The following is a 14375-nucleotide window of genomic DNA, read 5'->3' on the forward strand; positions in this document are numbered from 1 at the left end:
CCCCCTAGACACAACTGTGGCAAAACAACCAACAAAACAGGTCACAACTCCTGCAGCTCTGTCTCACCCTGGGTCTGTACATAGTCAACGGTAGGCTTCGAGGGGACTCTTACGGTAGGTACACCTACAGCTCATCTCTTGGCAGTAGTACTGTAGATGACTTTATCACGGACCTCAACCCAGAGTCTCTCAGAGGGTTCACAGTTAGCACACTGACACCCCTCAGATCACAGCAAAATCACAGTCTACTAGAACAGAGCAATACTCAAACCATGAGGCATCAAAGCCAAAGGAACTACATAATATTAAGAAATTCGACAACCACCTAAAAGGAAGCGATTCTCAAACCTTCCATAACAAAAAGGCATCACCTACAGAGAGATTAACCTGGAGAAGAGTCCCCTAAGCAAGATGGTCTTGGGGCTCTGCTCACAAACACAAACAGAGCCCCAAGGCAGCAACACAATTAGACCAAACCAAATCATGAGTAAACAAAAAGATAATTACTTGACACATTGGAAATAATTTAAAAAAAAAATTTGCAAACTAGAATGCTATTTGGCCCTAAACAGAGAGTACACAGTGGCAGAATACTTGACCACTGTGACTGACCCAAAATGAAGGAAAGCTTTGACTATGTATAGACTCAGTGCGCATAGCCTTGCTATTGAGAAAGGCCGCCACAAAATGAGGTGGAAACTGAGCTGCACTTCCTAACCCCTTCTTATTCCAAATGACCATATTAGAGACACATATTTCCCTCAGATTACACAAACCCACAAAGAATTCCAAAACAAAAGCAAAATTGATAAACTCCCATATCTATTGGATTAAATACCACGGTGTGCAATCACAGCAGCAAGATTTGTGACCTGCTGCCACAAGGTCAACCAGTGAAGAACTGTTGTATACTATTGTAAATTTATTTTCCCTTTAACTATTTGAACATCGTTCCAACACTGTATATAGCCATAATATGACATTCGAAATGTGCCTATTCCTTTGGAACTTTTGTGAGTGTAATGTTTACTGTTCATTTATTGTTTATTTCAATTTTGTTTATTAGCCATTTCACTTGCTTTGGCAATGTAAACATATGTTTCCCATGCCAATAAAGCCCTTTGAATTGAATTGATAGACAGTGAAAGTGAGGATAGAGATGTTCCGGCTTATGGAGCATCACGTTTAATATGCACAGAATGAATAGATTTGGGCCCGTGGCCTAATCCCATTGTGAATATGAAACTGGACAATCACACACACAGGCAAAGACAATACCCGATGGTTGGATAGATAGAGACTTGAGGTCTCCACTCATGAGTAACAGAGAAACACACTACAGAGAACACCGCAATACCAGAGTCATGTTCATTAGGCAAAAACACACGCCATGAAGTTAAACACTTGTGACAGCCTAAATCAATGTCCATTTTCTCCCCTTTACACAAACTGACCGTGAGCCTTTTCCAAGAGGATTCCTGTGCTAGCGTCCCAGTTGAATCACCTCTCTGCCAGACATCAACCCAGTAAAGCTGGTAAACACCATACTATATTGTTGTACCCTACGACCCTAATCATCACCCAGTCATTACATAAATAACACATCCTACAAATGGGCTTGTGTGTGTGTGTGTGTGTGTGTGTGTGGGGCACGCATGGTGAAGTGACAGGGGATCTTTAGAGGTGATGAAATCAACTTTGGTTAGTAAGCAAGACCTCCCTCAGTGTGATCTACATGCTAAATCGGCTGTACCACACAGACAGACAGCACTAGAGGCAGAAAATACAACACCAGGGAACATGGAATGATATCCAATTATATTAATATGTCAAATGAAGGCTATACCGATATATTCCCCCAATGTACAGTATGTTCAAATATGTTCAAAACTAATAACGCATCAACGCTTTAGAGAGCAGGGGTGTCAACGGTTGGATTCTGGGTAAACTTTGAACATTGAGATATTAAAGACATGATGAATCAGACACATAGTATATAAAGGAGTGAGAAGTTAATGTTTCTCTGTAGTAAGACAACTGAGCTTGGAATGTGCCGAGTGCAGGGAAAACAAAATCGCACGTGACAGTACTTCAACGGAGACACCGTTGAAGGCTCATATCACTTAGTTCCCTGCTTAGCAAGAAGGATGCAATGTTTAGAGATACGGAGGAGACTCCAACCAAAGTGGGGTATGAATACCACTACGGGGGAAGCCATGTCTTTTGTCTGAATACAGCTGTGTCGACCGTTCGGGAAGAATTCAACTTGGTTAAGCTTCTCTAGTGTCCATGAGTTACTTACTTTGACAAATTTGACCCTAACACTACTAATGACCATAGTTATGTGGAAAATATATATCTAAATCGTTTTCATTTGGCATACTAATATCAATATCAGTGGATATAATTGAACAAGGAAAGTATGCCATTTAGACAGCGTGTCTGAGAATAAGTTAGGTTGAGTTAAGTTGGAGTGATCCATCTTTCGGCTGGTCCACTGTGGATCTTACCAGCGCAGGGCGATCTTGATGGGCGTGGTGAGGCAGGAGGTGAAGAGGTCAGCGGGGAGGTCAGGGTTCATGGGCAGTAGCTCTGAGGCTTCGCAGGCGGCCAGCTGGATACAGTTCTTCATGGAGGGGGGGAGAGGCATCTGGGCCAGGGGGTGGTTGGGGTTAATGGCTGCCACCTTGAAGAGGACAAAAGACTTGGATTGGAGATGAGGCTAATAGAGGGATAGGCTATACAGAGACACAGTTCAAACAGATAAGCTGCACAGACGGACACACCAATTTCATGCTATCCCCGTCTGAATGAAATACACAGTTTTATTCAAAAAAATAAAATAAAAAAAGGTACAGACAAACAGAGAACACCAGGGAATAATAGAAAAATAGAGAAAATATGTAATACTGAACTCTCACACTTGACTTTTTTCCCCCTTGCTGGCTCTGACTTTGCTGATAGCTACTTTATTGAGGAGAAATGTACTTACTATGACTGTGATATGTGGTCGTCCCACCTCGCCATCTTAAGATGGATGCACTAACTAAGTCGCTCTGGATAAAAGCGTCTGCTAAATGACTCAAATGTAAATAAAGTCAGAGAGAAAAGAGGTGAAAGGAAAGAGAAATAACAGTCGACAAAGAACAAGATGACAGAACAAGAGAGAAGGGAAAACCAACCAGAGATGGTAACACCGAGCAAGAGAAAGAGGACCAGATAAATGAAAAAGAACAGAACTAACAGAGAAGAGAAGAGACATAACAGGCCAGAGGGATGTGCAGGTCAGAGAAAGGGAGTGAAAACCTTTAGGTCATTGGATCCTCTCACTGCTCTAAACTTCCTCTATCATCCGGTAATGAGATGGTGGAAGAGAGCTTTTGAAGTTCAGGGCGGCGGCTGTGTTCGACAGCACAGCGTACTCTGAGCAAACAGCCTCTGGAGCAGATATTGGCTAATGTGATATTATCATTCTGGGGAACTAGACCGCCTGTACAATGCCATGAATAGAAAGGTGAGAGAGACTACCGAGTGTGTGTGGAATGCACAGGTGTTTATGCATGAGTGCATGTGTGAGCGTGCGCGTCTACTCCTGTATGGGTGTATAGATCCACCCAGACCTGATTTAATGTCAGCCTGCCTCTAGGCACCTTGTGGAGGTGAGCTCCACATTTCATTTGACGACCTCGAAGCGCTCCCTTCCCCTCCTTATTCAGGGCTGTGTACCATGGACTCCCTGGGCTTATAAATACTTAACAGACTTATGACTGAAGCGCTTCTACTTTCGAGCTTCAAATGTTCGAGTTCTGCCATAATTCTACAATTCTGGTGCAGCCTAAATCTCCCAATGACTAACAATACGTGACGTACGGCCGAGTTTCAGGCAAGGATCTGGAGATTTGGGGGTAATTTTGTACTGATGGCATAGCTGATGCATATGATGGAAGGGTGCAATACAATTTAAAGCACTTTGTCCGTCTAGCCTTATGATGGCAAGCGTCACGGTAGATGGATGGTACCACGTGTTGAAGAGTGGGACTCTTCATTGCACCCAGGAGACTGAGATTTACCTAGCACTCCTAAAACCATCCCATCCGTGAGAGAAGAGGGAAATTCTGCTTTAAGTGTTAAAACCCCTTCCTGTTTTTAAAAACATCACTATGCCAAGCTGGCTATAACTGCTGTGCAGGGAGGAAGTGAAAGATCTTCTCCAAAGTGTCAACCCAAACACTTACATACAGTGCAGTAGACCAGGGACACATGCCCAGTCGATCAGACACAGAACTTCTGCTCTCTGTCCTCACATCTCCTTAGTCTATAGGGAGAAAAGGGAACGTGGGATGCACACACATGCACGCAGTGCACTCAATGCACTCAAAGACAAGTGTCACCCACAGCACACACAATCTGGAAAATGTGAGGTGAAAACAGCTCAATTCTCCCCACAGTCAACTCCTCAACATCTGATGCAAGCCTTGGTAAACCTAGGCTTATTAACGCCACTTAGGGCAGAGTGCAGACGATGGAAGGCTGGTCATATTTTACTAAGGGCTAGCTGGTAGACACACACACACTCAAATGCAACCAGACAGACCGACCAGCATTTTCTCCATATTTTTCCCGTTGGTGAGGAGCAAAGACAACATTCCAAAACTTTCAATTGAAATCAACCGAGGCATGAAAAGTCTCTCAGTTCAGGGTGCAACAGAGCCATGGGCAGAAGAGCCGCTCCACCTAAACAACGGAGATACACTGAAACAACAAACAACCTCAACACTACATGATGAGACAGCACGAGTCCTCCCAGTTCTAGAAATACACCGGGAATAAGTCACTTCTAATCAGTAGAACCATAGTGAAACCCCTTATGGATATAGAGCCTTCCTCTCTAATTGTAGCTTGTTATAATGAGGAGACTCCAGAGAAAGGAAGTTTGCCAACATCTCAGTGTGAGATCCATGTGCGTCTTCATTGCTTTTTAGGTACACACTCATAAATACCACTATTAAACCTACAGCTCTGCTCAGACCTGCCTGGATTAATAGGGACGTGTGTGCGCTTGCGTATGTACACTGTGCATGTCAGTGTCTCGTACGATTACATCTTCTCTGTCACTTCTTAATGATGAAAATGGGGAATGTTACACTAACCAACGCAACATGGATATTTGAACTAGTCCATAATGCATGATGATGGATCAACGATGGTGGAACAATATTGTTACACAAGTCATTTGGGATATTGTGATACAATACACACCTTATGGTAAATACCACATTACTGCCTAAACCCTGCTGCTTTTTGGTAATTAACATATTAGCATATCATAATCTCAGAAATTTGCATTACAATCAGCATGGAAGGATTTTATTTTCATCACACTGGGTATGTGATTTTTTTACTGACACTAATTCACAGAACTAATTGTACTGTATGGGGAGCGGGGCATATACACACAGCAAGGAGACAACACACACTCAAACACAGCCTTTACAATACACACATGCAGACACATTGGCTGAGAACAGATATACCAACAGACAAATGCACAACAATCAGACTCCTTCCGCCCAAAAGAAAGAGCACGGACACAAACACAGTCATTTCCACACAACAGATAACGCAGTGAGCATCATATTGCTGACTCCATACAGTAAGTTCTGAAATATTTAGCAGGAAGCGGACTGCTCATAACAGAGCACTCAGACACCACACCCTGACTGAAGGTTGCGTGCGCGTGTGTGTGCGAGCGAGAGAGAGAGAGAGACCACCTCCCCCTCCTTCCGCACCACTCGATATTTCCCAGTAAAAAAAATAGATAATAAATAAAAAGGGCCCTGGTGGGATCAAGTCTGTCCCTGTGTGTGTGTGTGTGTGTGTGTGTGTGTGTGTGTGTGTGTGTGTGTGTGTGTGTGTGTGTGTGTATATACATGCATATAAGAAGGGTTGTGTGCGTGTGAGAAGGCATGGGCGTGATCTAGGGCCACCCTCTTCGTTCACTCTGCTGCAGCGCGTTGTGCTGTAGCGGAAAGAGGGATGGAGAGGAGGCGGAGAGCACGGGGACTCCCTGCCTGGGTACTATCATGCATCTTTAATAGTGTTCCGGAACTACCTCCCTCCCTCTGTCTCTCCACCGCTCTCTTTCCCTACCTCCCTCCTCATCCTATTTCAATATTCCTCTTTCATCTATCCTTCTCTCCCTTTCCTCTCCCTCCCAACTACCATTCATCTTTCCATCCCCGTCCTCCAACTCTCTCTCATTCTCCATCACTCCCCCCATCCCTCTCTTCCTGTTGCTGTGCAGGCGGGGGAGAGGTGCACCAAGGTGTAAAGTGGAGCCATTTTGCCTTCCGCCAGCAGTATAATGATATTTAACTTGGTCTAGTTCTAACACAGAGGGCTATGAAGCTGAAAGCAGTGTGGTCTAACACAGTAGTAACCCCAACTGTTCTGTGCTGTGACACAGAAAAACAACATTTTCAATACAAACTGACTGAAGACATCACCCTGAAACTGACCCACTAAAAAGGACACACTCCAAACACAAAGCATCATTTCCTTTTGCATATCGGCACATTCTTTTCTGATGAATAAGGTTTGTTAAAAATATCACGTTTACTTTCGACCAAGACTCATACTTAGGTTATGCCACATTAAATTCCATTGTATCACATGGCACATTTTTAAATAGTTTGTTCACAAACTCACTGGTCAGTGGCTACAACCTTACACTTGAGTGGATAGCTAGGCTAGCATGGAAGCATAGTGTTTCTCAACAGTTCCAGCTGGCTGGAGCTAAGAGCTTTACCCCATAGTGACCCAAAGAGAACCCAGAGTGGTCAATTACACCAACACTTTTAACAGCTGAGGAACGAAGGCTACTCTCTATCCCTCTCGCTCTAGACCTCTGTTGATCCATCTCTCCATCCCTCACTTTTTCTCTCTTCCTTCCCCACTCCCTCTCTCCCGCACTGACAGCTTTAAGTGTTACTGATGGGCCGCTGGGCCTTCTCTCGCTCCTTCCTCTATCTGGGCCGTGACCCCTGCTATCTCAGCCTGGTAAGAGTTGGACACATAGGGAGCAGGGCAGAGGGAGCCTGAATGGACAGATGGGGAGAAAAGCTGTGTTTCTGGTATTGAACTTAGCGTGACTGCATAGTGAAGGATGAATCTCCTCTCAGGATCTCTGTCTTTCTCTCAGCCTCTCTAGACGGCATTGTAACACTTTTTTGTCCATCGCCTCTCTGCCATCCCTTCCTCTCCCACTTCTCTTTTCCCCACTTCCTCCCCCTTTCTATTGCACGCCATCTCCCCCCCCCTTCTCTACATCTCATCAACCCTCCTTGTCCTTCTCTCGCTCATACTCTCTTTCTGCTGTATTCCATATAATCTGAAGTGCGTTCAAACTCCATGAATAATTGAACTGCGTGTTGTAAATTCACTTGAGATGGCCAGGAAGAAGAAAACAGTGAAATAAGGTGGGTAGAGGGATGGTAGGGAGGGGCATTGGACATCCTGACCAAACCAAAACACTATCATTAATTAATTTAGCTCCAGCTGCCTATTCGCTGGCTGGGATCACAGAGAGGAGATTGTGAAACGCTTCTTTTGTTCAAAAGAATTAGCTGGCTTGCCATTTGGAATTCAAGGGACATTATAGACACACATACCATGGTCTCACTGGGGGAGTGGTTGTATGTGTGTGTATGTGTACGTCGGTGTGTGTGTACAGAGCATTCATAAAGTATTCAGACCCCTTGACTTTTCCCATATTTTGTTACATTACAGCCTTATTCTAAAATGGAATAACCCTCCCCTCAATCTACACACAATAACCCATAATGACAAAGACATAATTGGTACACTTTTATTTTATAAATGAAATACATTTACATAACTCTTTACTCAGTACTTTCTTGAAGGACCTTGGGCAGCGATTAGAGCCTCGAATCTTCTTGGGTACGACACTAAAAGCTCGGCACATTTGGGGAGTTTCTCCCATTCCTCTCTGCAGATCCTTTCAAGCTCTGTCAGGTTGGATGGGGGTGATGTCGCTGCACAGCTATCTTCAGGTCCCTCCAGAGATGTTCGATTGGGTTCAAGTCCGGGCTCTGGCTGGGCCACTCAAGGACATTCAGAGACTTGTCTCGAAGCCACTCCTGCATTGTCTTGGCTGCGTGCATAGGGTCGTTGTCCTGTTGCAAGGTAAACCTTCACCCCAGTCTGAGGTCCTGAGCGCTCTGGAGCAGGTTTTCATCAAGGATCTCTGTACTTGAAAAAATATATGTTTCCCTCAATCCTGACTAGTCGCAGTACCTGCCATTGAAAGACATCCTCACAGCATGATGTTGCCACCACCATATGTGAAGCTTGGCATTCAGGCTAAAGAGTTCAATTTTAGTTTCATCAGACCAGAGAATCTTGTTTCTCATGGTCGTAGAGTCCTTTAGGTGCCTTTTGGCAAACAAGCGGGCTGTCATGCGTCTTTTACTTCGGAGTGGCTCCCGTCTGGCCACTACTATAAAGGCCTGATTGGTGGAGTGCTGCAGAGATGGTTGTCCTTCTGGAAGGTTCTTCCATCTCCACAAAGGAACTCTGGAGCTTTGTCAGTATGACCATCGGTTTCTTGGTCACCTCCCTGACCAAGGCCCTTCTCCCCCGATTGCTCAGTTTGGCCAGGTGTCCAGCTCTTAGAAGAGTTTGTGGTTCCAAACTTCTTCCATTTAAGAAAGATAAAGGCCACTGTGTTCTTGGGGACGTTCAATGCTGCAGACATTTTTTGGTACCTTTCCCCAGATCTGTGCCTCGACACAATCCTGTCTCAGAGCTCTACGGACAATTCCTTCGACCTCATGGCTTGATTTTTGCTCTGACATGAACTCTCAGCTGTGGGACCTTACCTAGACAGGTGTGTGCCTTTCCAAATCATGTCCAATCAATTGAATTTACCACAGGTGGACTCTAATCAAGTTGTAGAAACATATCAAAGATGATCAATGGAAACAAGATGCACCTGAGCTCAATTTCGAGTCTCACGGCAAAGGGTATGAATACTTATGTAAATAAGGTATATTTTATTTAAACATATACATTTGCAAATATTTCTAAAAACCTGTTTTCGCTTTGTCACTATGGGGTATTGTGTGTAGATCATGAGGAAAATTGTATGTTTTGTCCATTTTAGAATAAGGCTGCAACGTAACAAAATGTGGAAAAAGTCCAGGCCTCAATACTTTCCGAATGCAGTGTATATCTCTCTCTGCCACCCACCTCCAGCTCCTGCTCTCTCTGCAGGGCGAACTGTTTGAAAGACTTGACGATGATGCCTGCGTTGGAGCAGTCGTAAACGAAGATGGAGGGGCTGCCCATCCACGTCTGGAGGTCGTACACAGACAGAGGGATGTACTGGGTGTAGTTCTACAGGACAGACAGGATGGGGGTTAGTAAACATTTTGGTAGACAACATTAGATGCCATGTTATAGCCACTTACAAGCCAGCAAATAGAAATGTTCTCTGTACAACTAGCAATTATTTGTTCAACCTTGTCCAAAATTAGTTTAAGATGTTGCCAAATCCTTCAATCCTCTTTCAGTACTAATAATGAAAGAAAGAGGGGGAGATGTGGTTTTAGCTGTACGGCTGCGTCCCAATTCACTTTTTGGTTTGGATGTGGGGAAGCAATGAAAGTCCTGGTGCTGCTTCTGACTACTGTACTGGGAGATGCTCTGTGGTGGTGGTTTTAGGGGGTGGACCAGAGGGATCAATGGGGCCTTGGCACACCGTTGCAGACAGTAGGCAGCAGGGCTGGTTTTATAGGACTCATCATTAAGGGGAATAAAGAGAGGAAGAGAAGAGGAGGAGAGGCTCTGGGGTGTACTGGGGAGAGGCAGCGCCCAAACCAAGACAGGAGCCGTGTGTCATTTAGAGTGGGTGTTTCCTTGTGTGAGTTGTCCATAAAATAATGTATTTCTGTAATAACTATTTTTGTTGTTGGTGCGGGGGGGGTGTGTGTGTGGGATAACTTGTTTATGTCTAATATCAGTGGAGCCAATGGACCTCAGTGTGTTTGTGTTCGTGTGTATTCAACGATTGGACTTTATTTGTGAGTCTTTGTGTGTGTGTGTGTGTGTGTGTGTGTGTGTGTGTGTGTGTGTGTGTGTGTGTATATATATATATATATATATATATTTCTGCATGTGTGTGTTTCTCTCACCTTGTTGAAGACCCAGATCTCTCCGTTGACGGTGGGTCGGGGGACCCCGTGTCCATTGTAGTGGAAGAGGACACGCTCCTCCTTGGCGTTGCGTCTCAGGGACGTACACAGCTTCTTCACCTCGTCTACGGTGGGGTCCAGACTCTGCTTGTAACGTGCCTGAGCGAGAGAGACACATACCGAGAGAAAGAGTGAGAAAGAGTAGAAGAGAGCGTTAATATAATTTGATTGTGTTCTGTTATCACGTTGCTACAACTACCTGCCCCTCATTTGATCTGACAACATGCGTTCGACTAGAGAAGAGAGGAGAGAGAGATGCATCGCAGTTTGAGAGTGTGGACAGACACATACACCATAGTTTAAAGTGTATCGATAAATAGACGGACGAAAGTGTAGAAATATGAAAACAGGGTGAAACGAAAAGCAGGCCAAACACACAGGTCTTTTCAATTCAACTCCCTCTTTCATTCATCATTAAACAACTTTGGAGAAACAGAGAGCATGTGGATTGACCGTCCTTCCAGGACAATGTCTAGAGGACTAGAAATAACTAGATACAACTGAATAGCGGTGCTGAAAATAGGTTAGGGCTACGGGCGATGTCTTTTTTGTTATTCTATTTGAATAATACTTTTGTATGAGAAAGGAGGTGTATTTGCATCATTGCTATCCTACCTGGGGAGAATAGAATAGACTATTGTGTTTGCTGCAATAGGCTTCAGTGGCATATTTAAATAATGCTCCTGCTGCTTTTAATTAGGGAAACAGGCCTCGAGGTCATTTAGCAATGAGAGCAGAGTGGGACAATGGCCTGCTTTGTGTGTACACGTCGTCATACAAATATAGACTGTGTACATAGTACACATATGGGAATCATACAAACAGTCAAACACGGGTTCTCTCAAACAAGACACACACAAACCATCGAAACGTCAGTCACCTGTCCGCATCCTGTACAATGGATTAAAGTGAGCAATAAGAACAATGTTTTTTTTTTTTTTTTTGTGCTCCAGCTATGTTTTACCTCAAGAGACCTTTAGGAAGTTTTTCTTGGTAAGCCCTTCTCGTAACCCCTCAACCTAGTACGAGCCCGTTCCCACTCAACCTAGTACGAGCCCGTTCCCACTCAACCTAGTACGAGCCCGTTCCCACTCAACCTAGTACGAGCCTAGTACTCAACCTAGTACGAGCCCGTTCCCACTCAACCTAGTACGAGCCCGTTCCCACTCAACCTAGTACGAGCCTAGTACTCAACCTAGTACGAGCCCGTTCCCACTCAACCTAGTACGAGCCTAGTACTCAACCTAGTACGAGCCCGTTCCCACTCAACCTAGTACGAGCCCGTTCCCACTCAACCTAGTACGAGCCCGTTCCCACTCAACCTAGTATGAACCAACTAACTTTTTTAATCCATCAGTTCCCATTCAAGGACATCAGCATTTAACCCAAACAATCATTAGAAACACCAAGCTAATTAGCAATGAACCAATCAGTCCAATATGTATTTGTATTCAACGACGTCATCCATTCTCATTCGGCTTCAGAACACAGTGAGCCTTGAAAGCTAAAGTTGCTGATTGAGTTTGGTGCAATGAGATAGGACCGCAGTCTGAACACTGCCGGCGGATAGACACTCAACGATCCAATGTTAGTCCTTATGAGATTAAGTGTTATCAGCAGCTGCTAATTGCGTTAGAGTTGGGATTTCAAAATCGGATGTACACTGAAATGTGAGTGGGGAGAGATGGGGCGGTAACGTGATCAGTTTAGGCTGACTAAACTTTCTTCAAGAGAGTGTGTTCGATGGAGAGAGAGAAAAGAAGAGGAAGAGGAGAGAGAGAGAAAGGAAGAAAGTGAGAGAGTGAAAGCGCTTTTGTGTACATGTGCCCATCACACACTCAACTGCTGTTCTCCATCTTTACCTGAAGGGGGAGCCCTGGTACCCCACTGGGACTCTCCTTGCAGGTAAGTCAATACTCCCAGGAAGTCCTCCTCCCATCTCTCTCCTATCCTCCATCTCTCCCTCTCTGCAGCTAGCTCCCAATGCCCAGCAGTGTCTGAGCAGTCCCATTGGCACTGAGCTGGGAATTTGATGTGCGTCTGCCCTTTCAGTTTCCGTCTGTCTCTGTTTAGTTGGCTCTATCGAGGTGTCCATGTATTGATCCATCACTCCTCACAAAAAAATCTGACTGACTCCATTGGTGCATGAAGTGGTTCTGTTGTTTCTGTCAATGTCAGGACAGATATGGTGCCTGGCGCACGTCAACCTGAACCGAGCTAAACCCTGCCCTGTCTGCTTCAAGGAACAGGTACCAGGGAAGGATACAGATAACCAAGAACACAAAAAGACAGACTTTTACAATCTCAGACATACTGATACCGTAAGCTACTCAAATACTCGCTCTCTCAAACACACCCACACACACACACACACGGGCATAGCCTACACGGGCACACAGGAACACACATAGGCAGTCGGGCACACACACACACAGAAACATTTTCCACTGATGGTGGACCTGTGGGACTGGGGATAATCCCTGTACTAGAACAAGGAAAAGCACAGAGCGTAACCAACCTCTCATCCCTGATCTGCTCAATAACAATAAGAGCATATGTCCCAAATGGCACCCTATTCCCTATGTAGTGCACTACCTTTGACCAGAGCAAGCTCCAAAGTGGTGCACGACATACGGAATAGGGTGCCATTTGGGACGGAACCAGAGTGAAGAGAGAAAAAAACGCCACATCATTAACACACTAAACCTTTCCTAAAGCCATTCAACACTGAGGGGTGCAGGACGGTAAGCCCACACGGACATTAGAGACTAAACTCACTCTGATTACAAAGGAAAAGATGGATGGTATTACCAGCCTTGCATAAATGTTGTGTAACAAAACTACGTGACACAGAGAAACATGAGATTGAGAATGAGGAGATACTACTACAGGCAGTAAGCTTGTCACCAGTCTGTTTTTTTACCAGAAAGACTGAAAGCTGATAATCTAACAGAGTGAAGTTGCAGACCAAAAGCATGTATGCAAAATAAAACAATGCAAAATCAAAATTGTACTTGCATACTTTTTACAGATACATTTGCTTCTAAAAGCTCCAAAGAACAAGCCAGGATAGACAATGTCTGAAGACAGTTTGTATAGTTGACAGCAGCCGTGGCTGTGGCACCCCGACTTGTTGTCAATGAACGCAAATCTGTTGAGTGCTGTGCCTTTTCCTGTCATTGGGAAGGGCTATGTTAACATTACAGCACAAATACTGGGATTGTTTGGCTGATGACAACCACAAATCTAATAGGCAGATAGAGAGGGAGGAAGCGAGAGTAAGAGAAATAGAGAGTCATTTCTCAAGCACTGTATCATCTTCCTGCTTTCAGCTGCTCAGATCAATACTGCTGAGGAGAAATGATGCCAATGGTTTGATGGTGCGCGCACACACAATGAGCAAGCCTGTATTTCTGTTCACTTTCATTGCATGTTAAAAAACACACACACACACCCTTTCATAGGTCTGTCAGTGATGATGTGTGTTGGTGCGAAGTCAGCCAGGGGCTCCTTCACTTTGAGTCAATTGTCTTCTTCCAATTCACACCTCAGGAAATTGAAGAGACCAATACGTTACTCCTGTTAATAGACACATTCTAGTCACAGTAAAGGTTATAGGTAACCATAAAAGTCATTCTATTTCTATGAAGGGTACTGTCCTTGCCAGACTGAGTAACATGATGCAAGTGTCATGACAGAATCTTATCACCTTGTAAAATGATTTTAAAGAGGTTCTCCGGTACTTTTGTATACTTTTTTTGCCAGTAGTTCTGAAAGTAGTGCTCACGAGCCAAAAGTGGTCCCAGAAAATTGCGTCATATGTACAGATACATTATGTGCACAACTTTTTGCTCGCTCCCTCTGCTGTCTGCGCATCTTGCTAGCTGTCACTCAAACAGCGAAGGGTCTGAACCTCATTGGCTGAACTCGAATTGCAAGGGCACTGGCCCAGCTTTCAGTAAACAGTCGCTTTCAAACTAGGGATTTCATGTCTAATTGAGGTAAGACAATAGTTCTCTTCATAGATAATGCATGAATGAACTACCCATTGGCACATCCAGCCCAAAGTGAGAGGTATAAAAATACTTACTAGTCACCAAA

The 14375-nt window shown here is 44.4% G+C and overlaps 1 protein-coding gene across 1 annotated transcript in view; it reads right to left on the reverse strand.

Annotated features, from left to right (window-relative positions):
• The window catches only part of LOC106564921 (regulatory-associated protein of mTOR), a 198684-nt gene that overhangs the window by 126133 nt on the left and 58176 nt on the right, over positions 1 to 14375 (reverse strand). The window contains 3 exon segments of the mRNA XM_014131441.2: positions 2511 to 2686; positions 9271 to 9417; positions 10215 to 10373. Of these exon segments, the coding sequence (XP_013986916.1) occupies positions 2511 to 2686; positions 9271 to 9417; positions 10215 to 10373 (482 nt within the window).

The sequence above is a fragment of the Salmo salar genome, chromosome ssa12 (assembly GCF_905237065.1).
Source record: "Salmo salar chromosome ssa12, Ssal_v3.1, whole genome shotgun sequence".
NCBI classification, from domain to species: Eukaryota; Metazoa; Chordata; class Actinopteri; order Salmoniformes; family Salmonidae; genus Salmo; species Salmo salar.